The sequence below is a fragment of the Anser anser genome (genome assembly GCF_964211835.1).
Source record: "Anser anser genome assembly, chromosome: 4".
In the NCBI taxonomy this organism is placed as follows: Eukaryota; Metazoa; Chordata; class Aves; order Anseriformes; family Anatidae; genus Anser; species Anser anser.
In genome coordinates, this window is record NC_139724.1 from 48,418,077 (window position 1) to 48,442,247 (window position 24,171).

Genomic DNA, 24,171 nt, shown 5'->3' on the forward strand with positions numbered 1-24,171 from the left:
TTGTGCAACATCAGTATGAGACAGTAAAGCTCAGAGTTCTGTCAGTGGCAACACTCAACTTACTCCCACTCGGGATTTAGTGTACAGAAGCTTTATGTGACGCTCTCTGCACCCAAACGTGGACTTCATGCATCCTGAAGATGCAATAGGTGAACTGTGAACAGTGCTTATGCATACTTTAGAACCAGGCGAAACCAGAAATGGGGTTTTAACAGAGAAGAAGATGCAAACGTGAACAGTGTGTTTAAACTCTAGTCCAGACACACCAGGAACGCCTCAGTTACCTGCGCACATTCTGAATGAAAGCAGCTATTAGCAGAAGCAAGGCAATCTCAGCAAAGAGAACTATGAAATGTTTTAAATATGTCTTAAAGCAGAATTTGTTAGGCCACAGTGAAAGGATGGGATCTTCTGAACACTGTTGTCTTCCTTGACCTCTCATTAAATCGATGACAAAGTTCATGCCGATGCTATTGGGACCGCGATTAGACAGAGCTGACAGCTGACAGCTGATGAGCTCCCCACCGTCACTGTTCACCATTCCTTCCCAACTTTTCTTGTGATATTTTTGCTAACAGACACACACTGTTGAGTCTTGTGCTGCTTGCTCATTAGCATTGCAGTAAGTGATTTCTTATGTAAATTGTGCCAGCCCACAGAAAAACCAGTTCAATTCCAGTCTGCACTGCTGGGATGGACACAGAACAGAGGAGAAGAACCGAGATGCTAATGATCCTGGTGGTGGTTTGTAGTTTTTTGGTTTTGTTGTTGTTGTTTTTTAAAATAAAGGAAAAACAAAGACTGGGCATAAAAACAGGTATTGCGTATGTTCCACAGCAAGCACAATCACCCTCAAAAATACTCCAAATACAAAATTCCCCTGGCTACCTATTTGCAAGTGCCATCACCAAGCTTGTACAAACAGCAGCAGTTTCTATGCACCTAATTAGAGGTTTGAAGCTGAGGAGCAGTTTTGTCTACGGACCTCAGGTCTTCTTTCAAATCTTAACTTTATCTTTTAAGGGCATGGTTATGAAGCTGATGGTAACATTTCTTTTCCATGTAGAGTCTCTTAAACACTGTAAATGTGATGAAGAAAAATAAGCAAGTATCCACGGTAGAAGGATCCCTTTCTTCCTATTGCTGTTGCTAATACAAGCTTCCCAAAGGCCTGGATATTGTTTCTGGTTTTATCAGTGTCACGGCGTGGATTGCTGTGCCAGTATCCTGGCAAGCCCTTCCCACACTGCAGACCAGTAAGAGGTGCTTAGTGCTGAGCCTACAAAAGGGCACTGAAACGCTGGCAGAATTGCATGTGCTTTCATAGCACAAAGGCCATTACCACTATGCCCTTCCTTAATATTTGCAGAGGTACAAGAGATACAGGTTGAATTTAGCACAATAAGAGTTGCTTTAAGGGTGATAACAAAGGTTATGGGAATTACCTTAGATCGGTGTTTAAAATTGAAGGGACAGTTAACATTTTTCACTGTTGGGGAATCAAAATGGAAAACCTTGTACCTATTCTGGCCCATTTAGCCTTAGTCTGGTACTCTATTCTTTCACCTTACCTCCCTTCAGCTGAAATCCCAACTACTGCCATCTTGTTCAAACAATACGCTAGCGCTTGCTTAGAACATCTCAACAGGATTAAAACACGTAGCTACTGCTCATGTTCTTGAAAAGCTTTCATCCTGAATGAGAGGGACTAAGACCTGACAGGACATTTGTTGCCCTAAGCCCTGGTTTGGTTTTGCTCTGTTCCGCTCCACCCAAGAGGTGTCTGCCTTTCATCCCTGACAGTAATCATCTGCAGGCATAAGACAGGAAAGCGCCTTTTAACTGGAAGAGGAGCCAGATCCACAGGAGGCAGGTACTGTATGAAAGCAATGCAGACAGATACCAACGGGAGCCACACTAACTCTGTGCCTATGGAAATTACATTTGAAAGTTTCATTTGCAACTCTTTCTTTGCATTTTCTACGTGCGCCTTTAATCATTTCTGAACATAAATCACACTGGTTAGAAATGTGAGGGCTAAGGATGCATTTAGAAGGGAAATCTTGTGGCCAAAATGAGGGATAGCTACCAGGTTCAGGTCTTGTTTGACCTCCACTAATTCACCTTATCATCCCAGCAGTGAATTAAGCAGTGGAAGACAGATCTGACAACACCTCCTGCGATCTGGATTGTTTTTGAGGTGCTCAGACCCTACGCCAGTTGGAGCTGTCTAAGTGGACAATGCAATAGCAACATTTCAAAATACCTAATTGCTTTGGACACCTAAAAAGTCTTTGCTGTTTCTGCAGGTTTTAACTAGTTACCTGCAGTACTGACATATTTCCTTTCCTAAGCAAAAAGTACCAAGACACGTACTTGGTGATCTTCTGGAAAACTAGTAGGTTTCACCCATGAACTAATTTGATCAGTAAGTGACTGCAGTCTGGTACCCAGATACAAACTCATCGCCAGCTGTATAAGGAAAACCACACTCAAAGAAGGAAGCTATTTTTTCAGGACTGGACCAAACTGTTGATAGGCAAGAATCCATCGGCAGTTAGAAGCACTGATGGTGTTACCTGACTTAGCATGCATGGTGTTGGAATGAAGGTTTGACATCTATGTTGGGATGTATGGGAAATAATGGATAAGATCTGGCTCTCAGATTACTTAGTTGTGTCCCAAACTGAACAGAGAGGCTGCAATATTTCAGTCAAAAAACACTGAAGACTGACTTTTTCTGAATTATATGCAAAGACCTGTCTTTCAGACACAAAAAGCGTTGAAATGAATTTTCTTTTTCAAAAAAAAAAAAAAACACCAACCAAATAAAAAGCAAACAAAAAACCAAACACCCTGCCACTCTCCATACCAAGAAAATTTTGAAAACCTTTTTTTTCCCTTAGACTTAAGATCCTACCTCACAGATGTCCTTTGGTTGAAAAAAGACAAATCTTCCTTCCTTGGCTTTAGGCCGAGACCCACAGTAAGCTAACAATAGCTGTTTCCCTCTGACATTCACAGGCGTAGCTGTCTCAACCGAGCAATCTCACAAGTCATAGGCAAAGCCAGACCTGCAGTAAATGAGGATTACTCGCTCGAGGAAGGTGTAACCAGCAGAGGAACGATAGGTATGTATAGCTTTGTTCACAAAATGAGAAGGAATCAAAGTTTGCTTATTAAAGGCTGTCTGACCTTTCTGTCCACTGATTTATCTCCTGTGAATAGCCTCCACCACCGACACAAACACTTTGCCCTTGCTCCATGAGCATGCTCACTTAGTGCATTCAGCTGTCACCAAGAACATGAAGCCATCGCTTCCTATCAAAGAAAACTCCTCAAGAGCCAAGTGACTGCAGGACAGTTCATTGAAATGAGGCATACCGTTAGTGCATTGAGAAAACCTCTTCAAAACCAAGCAGGCATTTGTCCCCATTAACAACCTTGCTTTCAGATATGTTTGTTCAAGTAGTTTACTGAAGTACTTGTCATGCTAGCAGGATAGCTAAGTATATTGATATAAAAAACACACAGATATTTTAAGAATACTAAACTTTATACCGACTACCGGTAATGGCACTGAACAACTCAAAGATGGATTTAAGCAAATTGCTGCACTATGTCTACTTGCAGCAGCTGCCAACGCAAACACCTTCACAAATGTTCCTGTATATCAGGAAGAAGAAAACATCTTAAACTTGCATCTTTCCAATGCCACGGAGAAGAACCAGTCTTTCTATGATACCCGGCAGGCCAAGATTTAAAGGAACATCTGCTACTGAAGAGGTCAAGTCTCCCTCTTGAAGGAGACGAGGGCTACTGAGAGGAAGGTAGGAGGAGGGGTTCGAGGTTCACCAGGAGAAAGGAAGCTGTTCTGGTTATAGACAACTGCAAAACATGCAAAAGAGTCACAAAGCCACAACAGAAGAACAGCATAAGGAACTACTATGTCTTCTTAAAAATCACACAGATTGCAGAGAACAAAACATTTAGGAAAGGCGAAGGAATTGTGCAAGTAGACATGACCCACACTTTACCAGAATTCCTGGATACTGAGCTGGATACCAAAAATGCTTTGTAAAATCAGCCATGTGTGCAGAAAATTGTGCAAGAGAGGTCAGGCTGCTCTTCCAGGTCTCAGCAGAGGCAGCTACAGGTAACAAGGACACAGAAGCTCTCCTGTCAAAGTGACGCTACCGCTGGAAGGCCAAGAAAAATCTGGAGACAAAACTTCCTAATAACATGTGGGACCATGCGTGGCATGCTTACTGGAATGAAGGAAACTCCAAGATGAGGGGAGCAGATGATGTATATATCCTGAAAAGCAGACCTGGCTGTGCAGGAACAGCAATCAAGATTCTCTTTGACCTTGCCCTGCAGCAGATCAGATTTGCTTGTCACACAAACGTCACATCCATGGATGTCAAGAGACTTCCAGACGTATCATTCCATCCAACAGTGTTTTTTTTTTCAATCAAACAACCCACTGGGCACACTAGGTCTTAATGGTGCTTGTGTACCAAATTCACATTAGGAAGCTGGTAACAAGCTGTAATTAGTCAGTGCCATAGCTCCAGAAAAAAAAAAAAAAGAAAAAAAAAACATTATTGCTTGCTAAGAAGAAAAAGTCACAAATATTTGCCTGCAGTTCCAGTTGATCAAATGCAAATTTTTATTTTTTTTTTAACTGGAAAGCTGTATGTTAGTTCTAAATATACAATTAAGTATTATTCCTGGACAGGGCAAATCTACCTTAGTTTCGTGTGCTAAATTTATCAAGAAGGAATATCCTCAGCAAACATTCTACAGTGCTCAGAAAGGCCACCACAAGGAACACAGAAAGTTGCCTGCCTAACACAGGACAGCTGTTAGCACACACACAGCCACCTGGAGCAGTCAATTATTTTCCTTCTTGATTATTGACATGTCCAAGCCAGGACAACTGCAGGCTGAGGCTTAAACTTTCAAGATCCCAACCTCCCAGAAACAGCTCAGCTGGGCACCTGCATTTTGTAACTCCAGTCACTCAGAGTATGAAAAACATACAACAGATGGAATTTACAAGTTGCACTGTAGCAGCTTCACTTTTGTTAGGCTTCAAAGCTGTAACAGGAAGAGGGAAAACACCTCAGTCTTCTGTGATAGCACTGGTTTAGCCTACCAAGAAAAAAAACGGTATTTACTTTAGAAAGATGACTGAAGATGGAAATGATTTGGGTAAAGAAGTCTCATGGCTTTCAAATGAATTGCAATCCATTCCTAGTCTCACTAGGCTATGGCTCAGCCACTACTGAGATTGAGCTTGTTTACTCCAAAGCAAAAACCTTGGCATGACTTACAGAAACAGCCTTTCTTGCCAGAGCTCTAATACCAAATGTCTGTGGAAAAGCCACTTGGAGAGATGCTATTTACTTTGGTAATGAAGCAAGTTCCCTGGAATGAAGTATTGCCATATTCCCAAGAGATGTTGCAATAAGTTTACCTGTACCTCAGCTACATGCCATACAGGCTCTCACAGAGAATGTCTGAGAACAGTTTGGCTAAGCCAGAAGGCCAAGGCTCAGCTCTTTGAGACAGGACTGTGCCCTTCTCCAACAGCAAGCGTGCAACTTAGGTCCCAGCAGAAAGTTTGAGGTTTTTTTTTCCTGAAAGTTTTGCAAGCTGCCACAACCTAGGACACAACAGGTAACACTTCTTGGAGACCCTTTTGAGAGAGAGGCCTTACAAAGAAGGTTCTCACCGCTTTACTCAAAGCATGGATTTTAAGTAGCACTTGTCCCTTTGAATCCCCTGTTCTAGACAACTTGGACCTCAGACCCCAGCTCACTCCTGGAAATGCTTAGAGGGAACATCAGCATACAGTTGGACTAATAACTACTTGTGGAAGAAGAGGAATTAAAGGTAGACTTTACAGGCCAAGGTTTCCTTGCTGTTTAGAGTCACAGGCCTGAGGCTATTCTGCTTTTCCTCATTTACTTAAGATGGAGTTACAAGCCACCACTGAAATCCTCTGACCACAGTGAGATGAAAGACTGTCCCTGTTCCACAATCCCAGCTCTCCCTTTGCTGCAAATGGCTACTCATCTGCTGAAACCTGAGCTTCAAATTTTGCTTCCAATGAGGTAGCTCACTAATGCCCTCCCTAGTCCAGTACTTAAAAGGTTCCTTTGTAGTTGAATTTAAAGGACTTCCTACTGAAGCAAGCACTTGCATTTGCACATTGTTTACGAACAACTTGCACTCTGAGAAGAACACTGAGCTCTACTTTGCACCTGCCGTAGGTTAGATCTTCCCAGTCCTGTTTTGTGCATTTAAGTGTTAAAACTCACGCTTAGAGGAGAAACCAAGCTCTAATTTGAGGTGTTGACATGTACTCCCGAGAGCAAGAAAAACTCTTACCATAAGATTATAAAAAAGTTTAATTATAAAATAAATAAGTTTGTTATGGAAACATTAAATATTAAATACAATAGATGTACAAATTTACAGACAACTTGACAATTAATGGCATTGCTCTGCTACCAGAAGAATTCTGATCTGTTTAGAAAGTGCACACAGTCTTTCAAGAAGAAACTGAACTCAGATAATACTCCGTGCTCAAGATTGCATGGGCATTCAAGAAACTGAGGGTACTTGGGTCAGAGAAGTTTGAGGTAAGTAGAGTTCTTCACACCAGGAGGTAGAGCACAGGAGACCACCACTTGCCGAGTATCAGTGCATCAATTTCTTTCTTCAAAGGAACAGGTTCTTGGCTGAGTTGTCAAATGGCTGAATCTGATTTGCATCACTTGACTTCAACGCTGCTCAAAGCAGCATCCAACATCTGGATAACAGACGTGTTTGTAGCCAATAGACACCACAACAGGAGTGCCCAGGCTTATTGCTTTTTCAAGCACTGTTTTCCTTCAGGGACAAAGCTTCAGATCTTACTTTTCTCAGCATCCTGAGGAGGCTAGTTTTAACTCTGGCTAGCACACACACAGATGGATAGCTCCACTCACACAATAAGTTCTACTGAACTCAGAGGGATTACCTTCCACACACACAGTAACAGAACCCAGGTGTGGCTAACAGATTTGTCACCAACACCCTGCAAGTCAGAACTAGAGATGAAATCATTTGAAGCCGTTATCAACAGGGAGCACAGCAAGAGCAGAATTAGTTTCATCCACTGAGGCCTAGTTAGATAAGCTCTTCCCTAACTTTGGGGAGAGGGAAGGGAACATCCTCCCCCTCACCTCACTTTCCTGAAAGCCACAACTTCTCCTCAGTTGGAGCTGCCAAAGGAGACTTGCTAGCAGAAAAAAGGCCATCCACAAAACAGCAGAGACTGGAGGTCCAGCACTGGTAGAGAAAGCTCCGTAGCAGCAGTCTCCAGCAGGTTGTGATAGCAAGTCCTCTGCCCCTGCAGTGGCAGCTCCCTCCATGTTGTTGTACAAAGTGGGGTGGCAACTGTCCTCCCCAGCAAGTGGTTCAGCAGCAAGTGGCATGTCGGGCATCTCCTTGCAGCAGCCTCTGTCTTGATGAGTCAGGGCTTAGTGGCAACAACTCCAGCCCCCAGTGTCCAGGTGGATGTGGCAGGTAGCCAGAGGTACCCTGTAGCTTGGCAGTGGCCACAGCAGAATTGTTCTGTAAGGGGCAGACCAGGCACATTAACCATCACCCAAAACATGAGCGCTCTGCACTAGACACAGGTCATCCAAGACATCCAAGACAGGCAGGTTAGCTATGTGCACTCTGCTACACATCCTTCAGCTTCAAGCAAACATTGAGCAAAACTCAGCAACTGTCACAGGACAAAGCTTGGACAAGCTCTGTAGTTCACATGAGGTAAAGCATAAATACTGTATAACAAAGTCTTTCTGGACTATCCTTTAGTTTCTCCTTCAGCTTGTAGTATAACTCCTGTTCAATATAAGTCCTTGAAACTGCTGTTTAATACAGTTCTACTCAGAGACTAACTTGTTCATTGAAAGCCACCACATTTCTCCCAAAAGCAATCCACCTATCCAAGGAGCTTTAGCACTGTTGCTTTGAGTATGGAACTTGACTGAGGAGCTATCTATGGTGGTCACCGAGATGGCATCTTGGTCTTTCTGTATCCCCTAAGCACTTCAAACTTGCTAACGCCTTGAAGAGATGTGAAAAGTCTCAGTACTTCTTAGGAGGGATAATGATCCATCTGGCTGCTGCACCATCTCCTATGATACAGGCCTACCAGAAAGCTAACAGTGCTGTTGAAGAATTCACAGAACTGCAACATGAGTTGTTTCAGGAAACCAGTAACCTGGGTCACTCACACGTAACCTACCTGCTTCAAGGCACTTGATGTGTTAAAAGGTAAGGCTAGCTTCACTGAACACGCATGCAACTCCTGTGTTGTTAATCCCAACCTAGAAAACCTGAAACAAGTTTCACATCAGCTTTCATACCTGCTTTTTCCTCATTTACACACCAACATGTCCATTTCTGTTTTCTTGCCGAAGTTTTTTCCTTTCTTCTTTCTCTTCATACTGCGGACACTTTTTCCTGACCCTGTGGAATAACACAATGTTAGAGGTCATTTTGAACCCTGACAAAGCCTTCTGTTACAAGCCCCCCATTCTCTGCACCATTCACAGTTAGGTCCTTCAAATCCTCAAGCAACCCCAGAGCACCACGAATTTTTGAGCACAACCATTTAAGTGTTTAACTATCCATCTCTAAGCTATATCTGACAGCTTGATAACATGACAGATCCCCCAGGTTAAGTACAGGCATTTTTGCCACACAGAGCCAGGGTTTCCTGGTTCAAGCTTCACTAGGTATCAAGAGGAAGAGGCCTTACTGCAAAAAGCCTGGAGGCCTTTTGGAGCCAGCTGCAGAGTGAGGACTGCTTTGCTCCTTCCTGGAGCAGAACTTGAAGGGAACAGGGATTTAAGTGATTTGTCAAAATACCCATCAAAAGCAAGCTGCTAACTGATTTTTTCCTGAAGTCTTTCCTAGTGTTCCCAACAAACCACCTCTGGACACAGTTACAGATAAACAAACCTCATGGCTCAAGCTTGTGAGTGTTTACGGGACAGATGCAGTCTTATTGCATGGTTTGCCTCAGCAGCTAACTCTGCTCATTTTCTTACAGCACTACAGAACTGGTTCTCTCTCATAGCAGAGAGGAATGAGGCAGTGTTCAGAGAGCAACTGTTCTTCCCAGCATTCCTCAAGTTCACATCTAAATATGAAGCAAATATGAAGCAACAACAACACAACAAATGCACACCTTGTTTCCTGAATTGCACAAAAGGGTACAGCACGTACCTAATTCAATGTACTTCTAAATCTAAAATTAGACCAGATTTCTGAGTTTCACCCACACTACCCAAAGCCCTGCTGCAGTGTCTGACCTAGAGAACTGCTCCTGTGCTCTGTTAACACCAGATCCAGGTTCCCACTGCCAACTACCTAATAGCAGCAGCAGAAAGCCTAGAGAACAAGAATCCGAGGCATAGATGGGTAGAAGCTGCTGCACGTACCTTGTCAAGAGAAACACAGGTACAGAAGAAGCATTCATGCAAGGCATGAAGAACATTCCCACATAAGTTTTTACCATATATAGAACAGGACCTGAGATTCTGGTTACCTACTGCTCTGGACTGTCTGCAGCCATTAACCAAGGAATGGTTGTTTCCTCAACCTTAACAGCACGCCATACAACCTTTTGGACAGACAGCACTTGCTCCCTCATTTGATTCCCCCAAAGCACAAGTATTTAAGCCCAGCAACCTCCATTAAGAAAAGGACAGCTAGAGGACTGTTTCCTTACCTCTAGCTGTGTACCCAGCTGTTGGATAACAGCCACATATTAGTCACATTATTGCTGGCAGAATTATTCTGCACAAGGATTAGGAAATGCACTGGTGCATCAGCATTAATGCTCCTCCTCCACCTCCTGCTGATGCTCTGCAGCACCAATACTCTGGTTGTAGCAGGAAGGCTCTTGATTTAAAACTTAGTATTCACAGGCTGCACATAGCCAATAATAAAAGAGGGTAAGTGAACACCTGATAAGAACTTTTCGGACCTTGCTCCTACCCTCAAGACATCTTCAAGCCAGGATAAGAACTCTGCCCTTTTGGAGGTCTTGCACACAGTTCAGACAAGCCACACATACTTTTGATACAACCAGACAAGCCCTGCTCACCCTTAAGCCAGCCAGACACCCAAGAACATAATACTTACTGCACTATCACAACGATAAGTACAGTAACAAAGCTGATGCTTGAGAGCAGGACAGCTACCACTACCAACACGGTCTTGGAGTAGTCTGCCACATCATTCTTCCTTTGAGTCTTCATGAACTGTTCACCACAGCGCTCACCAAAAAAATCCTGATGACACCTGCAAGTAAACATCAACACAAGTTCTTATCAGCTCCCGTGCTGTCTGGAGCCAAGGACGCCTACACACACATTCAAGCCTGACTTCAACATCTTCAGAGTTTCACATGAATCTCAAGATGCTCTCTTCAGAGCATGTTCATGAAATGCAGTCACTGCTCTAGCACAAGATTTGTCAGCATTTCAACAAGTCGAGATTAGTTTGGGCGTGATGTTCCAAGAAGACACGCCTTTTCATTCTTTTGGTTCAAGTTTATGACCAACTGATGAGTTCAGTGGCTTGTTATGCATCTCAGATTCCATCATCACTTAATTTACATGGCAGAAAGATTCTCAGTCAAAATACTGACTGAGATGGATCTAGGCCAACTTGACACCAATTTTTCCTCTAAGCCCTCATATGCCACCAGCACATGCAAATCACAGCTAGCTCACAAGGTGCATGTAACTTACTTGCAGGTCACCATCTGGAGATGTTCTAGGTATACGCATTCACCATGGATGCAAAAGTTTTTGTATTCCATTTCACAGGGAGTCCCTTTCTTTTTGTTCTTCCCTTTGTTCTTCTTCTTTCTCAATTTGCCAGCATTCTTCTCACCCCCTCTCTTTGTTGTCTTGGGCTTAACCACAGGTTCAACTGAAAAAAGGACAAGAGCACTCAGTCTAGTAATGCTAAACAGACAGATCCTGTGAAAATGAAATAAGATTTGGGAATCACTTCATGAGAGCCTGTGATTATGGAGCATAGAATGCAAGTGAGCAAAGATCTGGGTACTTGACATCCAGCACAAATGCAGCAAGCTCAGAAGCTCATTAAGCTTAACTCTGATACCCTTGAGTCCTGAGCAATGCAGACAGATTGCAGCAAAAGATGGAGTGGATGAAGAGCAGAGTTAAAGGACTTAGCCATGTTCCGCATGGCTAAGACACTTGAATGAAACCACACGTGTTCTTCAGAAGTCCTTGACTGAACCTAAGTTCACACTGAGCCAAGCCATCCACATATTTTATAGCAATGCGGATACAAGGCTAACAGCCTCCATTGCTCTAAACTCTATTTGCATCAGTGATGAAAGGCTTTGTAAGTTGCTAGATAGTCCTGGGCACTTGTCAAGCCAAGACAGCCTGCTATCCCAGTTAGCATACTTGTTTCTCCCAAATAACCTGCAGTGCTGTCCTCAGCAGAAGAGATAGTTCATTTCCAGTTCTCCTACTTCAAGATGACAGTGCACCAGAGGAGTGAAAGCAGGAGAGTCCACAAGAGTCAGGTTATTTGTTCTGCCACTTACTGTTGCCCCTCATTATCTCAATTAAAATAAACCTCCCAAAGAGCGTGGTTTAAGAAGCTGGTGTCTTAGTAGCCTTTGGATGTGAGGGCATCTTCCTTTTGCCAGGGAGAACAAGCATAGGGCAGTCACTGACTAAGGTGAATAAACTCCACAGACACATGGCAACAAAACTCGATAGCATTATCATAGAGCAAGGTGGTGAAGCACTGGTTCTCTGCACAAACCATCCCTTTTCTACTAGCCATAAAACAAGTCTTCCCCAAGTGATGCCATGCTATTCAGGAGTAACGGTTAACCACGTGAGGTCTCAACAGTCAAGACATTTGCAGTCATCTTTCAGGCTATTTATTTCCCTATTGTGCCGCAAAGAAAAAAATTTTGGGATTATTTCACTCAGAGCACTACGCATGCAGGCAATTACCACAACAGGATGCAACAACTCCATAACCCTGTATTTCTGGTGACAAGAGATGGTCCACAAAGTACACAAAGAAACAAGGTGTAGTTCACTGTTGTCTAGACAGCAATCATTTTAAGTTCCAGAGCAACAAGCCTGGCTTGAAGTTACTTAAAAGCAAAAACGCCTTCAGCAACCAGAAGTCTGATTCAAATTGTATAAGCTATATTAATATGTAAACTAGGAACACTGTTCCTGCAGCAAGGTTTCCTATCCCTAGCAGCATGAACTTAAAACTGACAGCTGAGGCCTCCGTCCTGTCCAGTTGGACTTGATATTTAGGTTCACACTTTCGTAATTGAGGCTGTTTCCATTCTTCCTTCAAGGAAGAGGCTGTTGGTTTGATCTATGTCCCCATCTGCAAGCTGCATAGCCAAGAAAACCATCCACAGTTGAATCATAACAGCTTGAAGGCTCCCTCCACAGATAAACCTCATGCCAAGTAGCAGAGCTTGTCTACAAACCAACCACCTTTGGTAACAAATCTGGTTTCTGTGCAGTTAGACAACACAGAAGTCACCGAGCCAGTAGTTTTACTGGCTAAACTGCTCAGTAACTCTGACATTCCTGTTCCCCCTGAAGGTCTTGCAGTCACAGAAAGCTTGAACAAGGGTCCACACATTCCCGTAAGTAATATCTGGAACATGCTCCCCTTAGTCTCATTCAAGCCTCAGGGTGTTCCCTCAGGAAAAACAGCAGTTGGATTCCATCCTAGAAGGCAACAGCACCAATTACTATCCTGTACTGAATTGCTAACCACTCATAGGAATTCCTTTAGCCCCAGCCTTCACAACTTGTCTCACAATTGTACTTAAATGAGAACCAAGAAGGTCCTCCTGTCCCTGCTGTTCCTGGTCAGGTGGGCTGCTCAAATGTCCTCATTGCTTCCAGGACTGTTTAAGTGTTGGCTAAAGGACACCTAACAAGCATTTCCACAGCCACTTATGGGGTTTGCATTGGTTTCTCCTGCAAAGCTTTAGTCAACTCCAAGTCAAATAAGCATAAGACACCCAGAAAAGCCTTCAAGCAGGACAACCAGCCTCATCTCAACCCCTCTCTTGAGAGGGACGGCACCCAGCAGCCCTGCTGATGCTTCCACAGCAGCAAGGTAGTCACTCCATCACAGCTTTCCCGTGAGAAAGATGAGGAAGGCAGCACAGCAGGTGCTGGGCTAACCTGCAGCTCTCACACCCCCTAACTTCACTCCCACTAAGCTCCCAAACCTGACATCCTATTTCTAACTCAACTGCTCCCAAGAGGAGCACTCCATACACGACAAGACAAGAAGGGGAAACACCAAGAAGGCGAGGCATACCCCCAGGGACCGCCGCCTCACCTCGGATCAAGTCATCCACGATGTACTGGTGGACAGGCAGCGCCTCCTCATCGTCCTCCTCCTCCTCGTAGTCGGGGCCGGACACAGCCTCCCCCTGGCGGGCCTCAGCCTCCCGCGGGCCGGGCTGGGTGCCGTTGGGCGACGAGGCGGCGGCGAGGCGGGCTGTGAGGAGAGACGGCGCCGTGAGGGGAGCACGCACCTCTTCACCCCACCCCACCCCCAACAGCCCCATAACGGCCCCAACCGCCGCTCGCGAGGCACCCTCACCACCCTCCGCCGCACCTGCGAGCACGGCCAGCGCGGCGAGCAACGCCACGGCGCGCATTGGTAATCCCGGTAGCGGCAGTAGTGTCACAGGAGACGACAGCAACGGAGGGGTGTCGCGACAGGCGGCGACGCGCAGCGCTCCATGAGGAGCCGCCCGTCGGCGCCGCTCGTTTTATAGGCGGCCGCTGCTGACGTCACCGGGCGGGGCTGCAGGTGAGGGGAGGGAGGGAGTGGGGGGGGGGCGGCGCACGCGCACCTTGCCGGCCGCGCGCGGGGGGCTCGCGCCCGCCGTTAACGGTCGCTCCCCCCTAACGGTCGCGCTTCCCCCCTCCCCCCCCCGCCCAACGGTCGCCCTGAGGGGAGCCCCCGGGGGTCGGCGGCTGCCCAGGCTCCGCGTCCCCCCCGGCGCCGTGAGGCGGAGCGGGGTTGCCATGGCGAGCCCCGTACACACACAGCCAGCCGGGTTTATGGCGGGGCACGCCTCCGCTCTTTGCTCTGCCCCCCGCTCCTCGGAGGAAGCGGGTTGGCATACAGGGCAGGAGTGTTTTTGGGGCAATAAAGGCGGTGATCGCCCTGCGTGTGGGGCCGTGGGTGTTTGCTCGGGGAGCAGGACGTGAGTAATGACTGATGAAGTAGAGGCAAGGAGGGGGGCAGCCAGCCAGGGTGGGCGCTCACCCTTGGCGAAGGGCGCCTTACTCTCCTGAGTCCCACAAAGACTTGCTTTTAGGGGACAAACCCCAGGGGTACAGGTTGTAGCGTGCTGGTGTAGGGTGGGAATGCAGAAAAGCCCTACAGGGGTGCGAGGACAGCAGATGGGTACCTCTTGGTGCCAGTCAGCACCGCAGCATGGCCCCACGAAGGCTCAGCGTGGAGCATTGGAGGGGTACGTATGGTCCCGAGCAGCTGCGTGATGGGAGCTCTCTGCATCAGGTTCCTCATCACGGGGTGTCGCAAGAGCACCCCCAGTACTCAGCTGTAAGGAGGAAGCAGAAGAGGGTGGGATGGCTGTGAGAGCCAGACAAAGCTCTGCTCTTCTAATTGGGATGCTCTGGAATCCCATTTGCAGCTCAGGGAGGTGACAGAGCCTTTGTTTAACCTGGCTGGGATCCAAGTTGCTCGGTTATTAAACCTTCTCCCCTCTTCTCTGCAGGCCAAAGGAGGACATGCAGCTCCCAGGGCTGTGTTCGGCTCTCAGGCTCACGCCAGCTCCGCGCTGAGTGCCCTGGAGTGGGTTAATCTTGGGAAGTGATGCCTGACAGCTCCGAAAAAGAAGCTGCCGAATCAGTCGCTCAGTCTGCGTTTGGGGGCAGCCTGGGGCTCAACACAGTTCCCTCCCCTCCACCTCAGACCCGAGCTACCCATCCATAACCCCTGTAAGGTCCAGGGCACAGGCCAAGTGTGAGCACAGCTTCTCCAAAGGCAGAGATGCTGGCTTTTGGGGATGGGGTCTGTTCTGCCTACAAGTGGGGTTTGTTTTCTGAGAATGGCCAAATAGAGCTGCCTAAGTTGAAACCTTTCCTGTCCCTCGCCTGACGTGCTCAAAGCTGGATCCGCAGGTGGGGGACTACAGCTTCCCTGCGGAGTTTTCTTTTTTGCTGCCATTAAAATGAAGTAAATTTCTCCCTGCCTTTGTTAGAGAGAAACTTACTGGGAACGCTTTGAGGTAATTCTTTCAAGCTCAGTCCAAGAAGCACTGAAAACTTCAACCTCATGCTGTGCTTGGCAAATTGCTAAGCAAGTGAAAATAGAAGCTAACCGGGGGAAAGGTTGAATGACCTGAGAGCAATTGACTGTGTTACCTGCACTGTTTAGAGACCAAACATGGCACATCCAGCTCCTGACTCACTGACCTCGCTCCTGAAATCTCCAACCAATGGCTCCGCTTCACCAGCTGGCAGCAGCAAGGAATTTGGCTCGGCACGCTACAAATTTGTTAGGCATTTCGCTGACTTCCTCCTGCCTCTCCTGCTTCCTGCAAGAAAAACGGGTGGCCGGGCATAAACTAGCACAGCTCAGGAATCTCCTCTTACAGCTTCTCCCTGTGAAATGCTTTAGAAGTGCTGGTGGCCACAGCAAAGGCACGAGAGCGCTTTTCTTTTTGCATCCTGTACTGCCAATGCGGCTGGTACGTTTGGGGCAGCAAGGCGAGACACTTCTCAGCATCCAGGGAACACACCGAGGGTGCTGGCTGCCAGTTGGATGGGAGGAGGGTCGGGGGAGATATCACCAGAGCTTTTCCCAAAATGCTTTCCAGCAAAGCTCTGCGGACTTCTCCTCTGAGAGGACACCTCCAGAGGTCAGGTGTTTTGGGGAGACGTGCAGGGAGGGAAGCCCCCAGTGCTCTGGCTGATACGTCTCCCACAGAACTTCCATCGACTGCAGAGGGAGCCACAAGCAGGACAAAGATTTTGGAAACCTCCCCCTTGCTGATCTTTAGGGCCAGACTCTGACCAGCTTACCTGCCACAGGTGAAGGGAAATCAGACACTTCCTGAGCAGGGAGGGCCTGGATCTGCTCTTCCCAACTCCATGCCCCCCGTCAGCTGCATGCTGTCAGGCAGGAGGTGCTAAGCTTGACCATGGCGTTACTCCCAGGCTGGAAGGACGCTTGGACTTTGTCCCCAGGCTGAGCTGCCGGAGGACATCCCCAGCAGTGATGGAAGGAGATGAAGCATTGAGGAGGCTGCAGGACTCACCCCTGTGGGCTGCCCCACTGCAGTGGGGCTGGCGGGGCAGGGTGCTGGGCCAGCGAGGGGCAGGGCTCGCTTTTGGGAAGGTGCTGGTTCCCCGTGGATGCAGAGTGCCACCTACTGAGCCACCGCTCCCGGCGGCACCCGGGGTTTTCCAGCAGGACACCCTGCTGTGGCTGCAAGCCACTGTCCATCCTGCCTGTCCCTGGGCACAGGGAGCTTCCCCAAAGGCTGGTGAGCCTCGCAGGGTGCGATTATTAGCAGGGAGACACTGCATGTGCACAGCTGGAGTCTTTCCTGTCTGTCTGTCCTGAGCCAGACCTCCTGTTCCACAGGCTGGTGACACTGCTGGAGGAGATGCACTGCCGGAGTGCCACCCTGTTCCAACCCGCAGAGACAAACCCCTGGGGAGCTGGGCTGGTCCGTCCTGCGCCTCGACTGTCTTTTTGCCATCCCTGAAAAACTCCAGAGCAGCCCGAGCTCGGGGAGCATCCACCCCAGAGCGGGTGGCATTGGTGCACACTTCTTTTTCCCTTGGCCTTCTGCCATGGCCGTGGAGCACAGCACTGCAGCCACATCGGAGAGGAGATTTCTCTCCGGCGGTCTGCCTGCCTTCTCCCAGGCTTCTTTTCTCCAGAAACCATGCCAGGGGTGAACGTGGTGGCTGTGTTTCCTGCTCTGGAGCGGTGCATCATCTGGCTATCTGCTCCCTGGGGCTGTCAGATCACCCTGGCAAGGACATGATATCCCGAGACAGCAGGTCAGACCCTGTCACGCAGGCATTTCATGATCTGTGGTGAATCCCAACAAATTTTTGCTGGCAAAATTAATGTGCTCTCATTTCTGTACAAGTTCAGCTCTCCTCAGCTTCACTTGGCAGCTCCCGGGACCTGCTGTCCCCCTCACTGACCATGATCCATCAGCGTGAGGTGATCAAAACGGAAAGATGTGCCCAGGACATGAAGTTATATATTTTCAGCTCTGGATTACGCTGGGAGCCCCCAGACTGGCAGAGTATGTGGGTTATATTTCCTTCTCCTCTGGCCCCGCGTATCAGAGTGAAAGCCACCCTGCTCTCACCCCACATGGGGTGGCCAGCAAACAGCCTGTCCCTTCCCCGGCCGTGTGGTGACAATCAGGGGCACGGGCAGGGACTTGTAGAGGCCAAGTGACACCAGTCCTGCCTGGCCCTGGCAGAGCACGCTTGGGCATCGTGTCCTCCAGAAGTGTCCGCGTGCCAACCGCGATCTCATTATTCACTCTCTTTACTTTTGATAAAACTCCAGAGAAATGCGTGAAGGGAAAGGAAGTGGCAGAAATTGCTGCCCATTAATTTTCTTCACTGACATCAAATGTTTATTTTGTATGGGCGGGCGCAGCTGACCTGGGTGTTTGAACATGAGTTATCCTTTCTCATCCATCCAGTTGAGAACAGGTGGAAAAGGGTGATGACTCAAACCGGAGCAGTGTCTTCTGGGCAGCTCACTAGACTTTCACTTGACTTGTGATCTGCAGATGCCAGTATCTTCTGCTATCAGCAGCTACCTCATAGGCAGGGAGAGAGCTTTGAAGTGAGGCATATGTCACTCCAGTTCCTGCTGATGCAAGTCAAGATTGCTGTAATTAAGAGGATGTGGATGCCTAGCCTGGGTTCTTGGTGGGAAGGAAGGGGAAACAATACGGCATTTCTGGAAATCAGTACAAAGGTTCTAGCCTCTGAGATACGCAGGCATTTGAAAGAACATGCAGCCCCGCCATGAAAGTCAACAGCAACGTTTCTCCTGAGGTGGTGACAGTCTGGCAGTGCTCAATTCCTTTCCCAGAGACCTAGGTTGAAGCAGGGACTTCATGAGTGAAACCCGTCCAGAAAGGGAATAATTTATGCATGTGTACTGCATCAGCTGCTCACCCCAGGGAAATCTGCCTGGTGGCACGTGTTTTCAGCTGCTCCACGTTTGACTGCAAAATCTTCTGCAGCATGCCTAAAGAATAAAAACAAAAAGGGCAGAATCTACAGGCACTCACAAGAACTATGAGCTCTGCGTTTTTCTCTCATTTACATCAATGTGAACGAAAAGCAGTCCCCCTGAAAATCCAAGGGGTTCTTTCTCAGCTAAGGGAAACTCTAACAGCTGTGTGCATCCCTGCCTCACCTGATGAAGCACGCAATGGCACTAAGGGGCTTAATGCTACCAAATCACAGCGGTGGGATTTTACACGTGCTTTCCACGTCTTTCAGGAATGGCCAGCCTGAAATTTGCAGAATGTCCTGGGCCATGTCCCAGCTCCTGATGTTGCCTACTTGCCTGCACTAGGCACGGATGAGCAGGACAGGCCGGGCTCAGATTTGCAGTGGTGGCAGGGAACACGTTACAAGTCAGGCTGGGATGAAAGTCCTGCCACACTCTAGGAGGATTTTTGGGAAGCTGCCCGCTGTTAGAGCCCTGCCCCAGGCTCTGACTGGTTAATTTTCCACACAGCATGCACCCAGCAGCTCTCGTTTGACCAAATACAACCTCCAGCGCTCACCCACTCATTTTTGTGCAATTTGCAAATGCTCAGGGGCAGATTCTGACCCCAGCAGTAATTGTAAGGGCCTGAAGCGGTGAGCGGGGTGAAGCAATGCTGGATTTACACTAGAACAGGGAGCTGGCCCTCAGCTAACAATCTCCTTCTGTAATACCAGGTCCTCCATGCTGGCGAGCACTGAAACCTGCTGCCCTTTCTTCCATTTCCTCGGGCGATCACAGAAACATTCCCCAGGACTCTGGGCTCGTGGTCCTGCCCACGTCCTCCTGGAGGCAGGCTCTCCACGGTACTACAACACAACACCACCCTCCTGACCCTGCTTCCCTGGCTCCATGGGACCAAGTGGGGAAGATGTTGTATAGGAATCCCTACAAAAACTGAGGCCGGACCTCTGCTGTTGTAATCTGTACACTGAGGTACCTGAGTGATGTAACTCTGGCCCCTTACCTTGCATATCACACCGTTTCACCTGCACTCTGCACACAGTTGTATATATTCAGAATACCATGTTGCTCTTAGGTGGGCAGAATCACCAGATTATCTCTCTTCTCCACACAGTTTCTAGGGTTCCAACCCTGCACAGTCCCTATAGAGGGGGACAGCCATCTTAATGCATTCCAAAGTTGCATGTAGGTCGTGTATCGTTTTGCAAGTGCCCCCGACGTATTCATTTTAAAAAGAAGAGAAAAAATGTTTAAACTTTTGCACCAAGGTAGCAAAAGCTGCTTGACTGCTGTTCATTAAGGCATGGTGATCTCCCAGCATGACCACAGAACGCACTCAGCTCGGAGAATGTGCATATTTACGTGAGCAGCGTGGCTGTTAGAAGAATGATGTCTACACTTGGGAAAAAATAGGCTTTTTTTTTTTTCTTTAGTGTCTTAGATATTGAGCTGAAAAGACCAGAGCAGAAATCTTCACATTAAAAACCCTCCACAAAACAAACAATCAAACAAGAACAACAACATCCCGAAGTCCTATACTACAACGTGGTGTTTTTAAAAGCTAGAACATGGTTGCCTCTAATGCCTGGAATGTTAGTTATGAGTCTTCTGTTTTCTTCATTCCATACAACTTCTGGATGATCGCTTTTTTGGCTTACTGTGATAAAGTGGCTTTCTGTAGGCAAAAGCCCCTATGTAGTTTTTAATTATCCCATGCCCACTGCAGCTTTCTGTTTAAGGACACCGTGTAGTATGGTCAGAGCAAATAGTTAAAGACAAACCAGAGCACTGGTTTTAACAATGGAGGAGCAATCTTTTGTAGGCAAAGTTCCTTGAGGTGGTCCTGTGCAGACAGGGTGGCAACAATTTGGGGTTACATATCAGGCTGCCCTAGGAGGATCTTCTCCACGGAAGTCTGTCTGACCTGAAGTGTGTTGATGCCAATGAAAGTTGCAAAGTGTAGCTTGAATAACTGAGTTTGTTAAGTGGGGTGAATAATATATCCCTTTCCTCACCTTAGTGGCTTGGGTATGAAGTCACTGTGGAGATGCGTATTACCTAATTTGAAAACATGTGAGTAAATTACATGGTACTGCACGTTTTGAGGGATTATCGTCTCATATGAGGACTGGGAACACGTGACAGAAATAGCGTCATGTTTTTCTTTCATATTGCATGTTATTTCCAACAGTGTTCAGAGCAGCAGAGAAATAAAGTACCCGTGAGAATTGCTTGGGAATTTTCTCCTGGAAGTGCAGGGAAAGTTGTAGCTTTTTAATTTATAATCTTCCTCACACAATGTTTTTTTCAATTTGGTTTGTAATTTTGGATGGCTGGTGAGGAAAATGGTGGCACACAGGTGAACAGAGCGTGGAGAAAAGACTTCACCTAGCTGTGAGCTGCTAGAATTGGGAGCTGCAGCAACCTGGTCAAATCCCTTCAGCCAAGAAGGGGTCTCTCCCATCCGAAGTGAACGCGTTTTGTCCCAGCATCTTTACAAAGACGCATCAGGCCCATGCCATGACAAAGGGGCTGTCATTTCTTTGCTGCTTGCCCATTTCTCATCTCTGCTGCATACATCGGTTTGTTGGCGTGTGACTCGGTCCCCTTAGGAAAGCTCTCAGGAGGAGTCAAACTCAAGTCCTATCTTCCGGTGTGAGAAACAAACGAAGATTTTAGAAATAAACACATGGAAAGCCCTTTGCCTGGCTGTTGGAGGGACCCTTTACTGCAAGCCCAACTCGTGTGCAGGTTTGCTTTGCTTTTGCTTCCTGCAGCGGGAGCAGAGCGCAGGGTCGTTGGTGTAAGCGAAACTCATCATATTTCCCTTGATCTGAATGGATTTCTCTCTGAATCATCCTACTCCCAGGAAGAGGAGGACATCTGGCACTGTCTTGCCACAGCTGAGTTTTTGCCACTGGTGCATCAGGAGGTGAATTTTCTTTACCTACCTGAAGTCATCTGGTATGTGAAGAAACAATGAATCACAAAGAGAAGCCTAAAGCAATTAGAAATTCCTTTCCTCTCACCTTTGCCAAAGCTAGATTTTTCCCCAGAACAAAGCCCAGGCAAGCCTTCCTACGCACAACAATGATTGCGTAGATCACTCTGGATTTTGTTTTTTTCACAGGCCATGAGTAAGCAAAGAAGCTGAGGAGAACACTGTATTTCATGGGCATGTTTGTTATGCTTCCTTGGAAATCCCATTGTTAGCTAGTAGTACCTGCATTTGGCTACAAGTCCCGTGCCCTCCTGACGTCGGCTGCCTTTAATTAATTGTACTAGCAAATAAACATGAAATGTGACAAACTACAAATGCGCCACCGGACTAAGTCAGCCCTAGCAATTTGGGTGGTCATTTCACCATGATGAAGTGGGACCAGTGAGTGAATGCCTTGTGATGCTGCTTCCAGCCTCACATGTCCATCTGTCAGCGAAACCTGTGCACCTCATGCACCTTCCTCCTCGCATGTTGTGTCTGTCCCCAGCAGGCTGGAATGTGGAGCCAAAGCTTTCCCAGGAGAGGACTGCTGAGACACACCACATGAGTAAGGTCTTGTTTGCATAAAGATTACATACTCATGCTGTGAAGAAGGCTTCCTAAGCACAGTCTCATTTCCTTCTGCAAGTAACTTTGCCTTTATGTAGGAAAAAAAAAATATTCTTGAAGTCCTTGGACAGAAACCTGTTTACATTGGCATGCTACAAAACTGTCCTCTTGGCATGTTTGGGTTCTCCTGGTCTGACTGCATGGGGACACACACTGCTCTGAAGCAAAACTGAGTCTCCACGGTGAGTGGGGTTCGTGTCTTGTACTCACACGGGCTGTGCTTTGCTCGCAAAAAGTCTCATTCCACTCTCAAATTCAACGTGACCAACGCACAAGCATATGCATCACTCCTCCTGTCCCTGTGGGCTACACCCAAGAGGTTTCAGTGGGAACACGTCTGCATCCAGTGGGGAAGGAGGGACCTGGAGGTACCAAATGCACCGCTGAGCACTGAGCTTTGGTCTTCACCAAAGGCTTTCCCTGAAATGTAGAGCTCAGCTCTGTTCCTTTGCCATGGTAAGAGGTAACTCACCTACACTGTGGGAAATGAACCGGTTTCAGATGAATGCAGGAGCTGGTATGGGAGAGCAGGAGCTGAGAGGAGATGCCGGTGGTGAAAGGGATTAGTGTCAAAATCAGCTTTTTGGCAGAGAAAGAGATCTTTGTCTCCGTTCCCTCCCACCTGGGTTATGTTGATCCGAATTACAGAAGGGCAGGATGGATTTACCCATTTAGTGTAACAGGATTTGTCCCCTGCTCTGCCCAATGTCTTCTGAAACTTTCATTTGAGATTTACCTGCTTCGCTGATACTGAACGACGTCTTCCATTCTTAACTCCAGAAGGTTATTCCCAAGCTTGCTCAAGTTGCATGGAATTAACACATTTCTAGAGAAAGAGAGAGAGAAAATGTAATGTGTTTGACTAAATTTAAATTATTTTAAGATTTAAATAAATACTATTTTAACATGCGTGAAACAGGTCACTGCAGCCAGAAAGCCATTTTTCCCTACATTAGTAGATTAGTGGCAAATAAAATTAAAGGCACTTAAAAGAAAGAGCTGAGCTGGAACAAATGAATCACAGAATCATAGAATCATAGAATATCCTGAGTTGGAAGGGACCCATATGCACAAAACTTTGTTTGAAAACTCAGAAAAGGCCATACAGTTTCAATTCAAGAGTAATGTTTCAAGCATCCTGACCCACATGAATGCCAAATACTTCATTTTGCAGGTGTTACGTGTGGCACTTAAAGTGACATGGTAGGTAAACACTTTAAAAGTTTTGGAGGAAACTGAAAGGAAGAGAAGCCAGGCCGCTTGGGGCCCTGTGGACCTACAGCAACAAGTGGCCTCGCACTCCGATTTAGGAATGCCTCTGCAAAAGCGATTTTCACCCAAACTCTATCCCATTCCCACTGCTAGCTGGAGAGTCAGTATATTCCCAGCGTGCACCCGCACAGCAGAGCTGTCACGCCTGTGCCTTTAGCCCCGCTGTGGATGTGGCTCTTGTTTCCAAAGTCCCAGCTGGGTTTGTGAGGATTTTTGGACTGATGGGGCTTTGCTGGTCAGTCCGCTGATAGGCAGCATGTGCCCATCTCACCATCCATGTGCATTATGGCATTGCTGAAGTGGCTGTCCCTTGTCAGCAATCCCATGAGCCAGACCTTTGGTGCAGCGAGAGGGGCACCAAGGCAGCCTCTCCACTGCCCCTGAGCTCCAGTGTCTGAAACAGAGACTCCCTGCTGTGAAAATCCACAAGGGAAGCAGACAGGTAAGGCATCGCTTCACCAGTAAACAGAGGAGACTCCGAGGGAAAGCTTTTTCTGACACAGCTCCGCACCCAGTGCAAAGAGAGCCACAAACTGCACACACACCATTTCCTCGTCACCCATGGCTGCCAAATTACCACCACGGCAATCACAGATCTCTCCATCCTGGGTGGCCACTGGTGGGCTAAGTGCGTCACGGCTGAGCTCAGTGCCAAATCCTTGGGAGGACGCAATGACTCTTGCATTCTCAGACCGTGAGCTCGAGCGGTTCATTTTGAAGTTGATGAATTTGCAGGAAGGGCGGCTTTGGGGTGAATAAAATCCATCACTCCGTTTGGCATGGCTTCCAGCCTCTGCCAAAGACAGGCCTAGTTTCATGGTACCTGTGGCCATGAGGGACGAGACTGACTAAATGCCCTTGGTGGCTGCACAGCTCTCCAGAGGCTGCTGCTTGCCCTGGGT

General features: G+C 47.4%; 2 protein-coding genes across 8 annotated transcripts; both read right to left on the bottom strand.

The window, feature by feature from the left end:
• Window positions 1–6,401: 6,401 nt before the first annotated feature.
• On the bottom strand, window positions 6,402–13,901 carry AREG (amphiregulin). Its single transcript, XM_083836066.1, has 6 exons — window positions 13,741–13,901; window positions 13,459–13,620; window positions 10,830–11,013; window positions 10,219–10,377; window positions 8,433–8,535; window positions 6,402–7,629 (listed from the first exon to the last, which is right to left on the bottom strand). Exons 1-5 carry the CDS (start codon window positions 13,781–13,783, stop codon window positions 8,448–8,450), a joined length of 636 nt encoding a protein of 211 aa, XP_083692192.1. The 5' UTR covers window positions 13,784–13,901; the 3' UTR covers window positions 6,402–7,629; window positions 8,433–8,447.
• Window positions 13,902–14,558: 657 nt separating this feature from the next.
• On the bottom strand, window positions 14,559–22,772 carry LOC310899568 (uncharacterized protein). 7 transcript variants are annotated; one of them, XM_083836067.1, is made up of 5 exons: window positions 22,734–22,772; window positions 22,470–22,544; window positions 18,324–18,396; window positions 16,185–18,241; window positions 15,564–15,697 (listed from the first exon to the last, which is right to left on the bottom strand). In XM_083836067.1, exons 1-4 carry the CDS (start codon window positions 22,763–22,765, stop codon window positions 18,110–18,112), a joined length of 312 nt encoding a protein of 103 aa, XP_083692193.1. In that variant the 5' UTR covers window positions 22,766–22,772; the 3' UTR covers window positions 15,564–15,697; window positions 16,185–18,109. The 7 variants fall into 7 exon arrangements, 1 of the variants encoding a protein (XP_083692193.1); XR_014584385.1 differs by lacking the exon at window positions 22,734–22,772 and having other exon boundaries at window positions 14,606–15,697; window positions 19,391–22,727; XR_014584382.1 differs by lacking the exon at window positions 22,734–22,772 and adding an exon at window positions 14,559–14,698 and having other exon boundaries at window positions 15,576–15,697; window positions 16,185–22,727.
• Window positions 22,773–24,171: the final 1,399 nt, after the last annotated feature.

Excerpts from the sequence above, each read along its gene's own strand:
- LOC310899568 (XM_083836067.1), bottom strand. The coding sequence starts at position 22,765 with ATGGAAGACGTCGTTCAGTATCAGCGAAGCAG. Across the intron at positions 22,545-22,733 it reads GTTCAGTATCAGCGAAGCAG|CATCTCCTCTCAGCTCCTGC; the intron begins GTAAATCTCAAA and ends TTTCACCACCGG. Across the intron at positions 18,397-22,469 it reads GTTCATTTCCCACAGTGTAG|GCATGCTGCAGAAGATTTTG; the intron begins GTGAGTTACCTC and ends TTTATTCTTTAG.
- AREG (XM_083836066.1), bottom strand. The coding sequence starts at position 13,783 with ATGCGCGCCGTGGCGTTGCTCGCCGCGCTGGCCGTGCTCGCAG. Across the intron at positions 13,621-13,740 it reads CGCGCTGGCCGTGCTCGCAG|CCCGCCTCGCCGCCGCCTCG; the intron begins GTGCGGCGGAGG and ends CTCTCCTCACAG. Across the intron at positions 10,378-10,829 it reads CTCCAGATGGTGACCTGCAA|GTGTCATCAGGATTTTTTTG; the intron begins GTAAGTTACATG and ends GTTTACTTGCAG.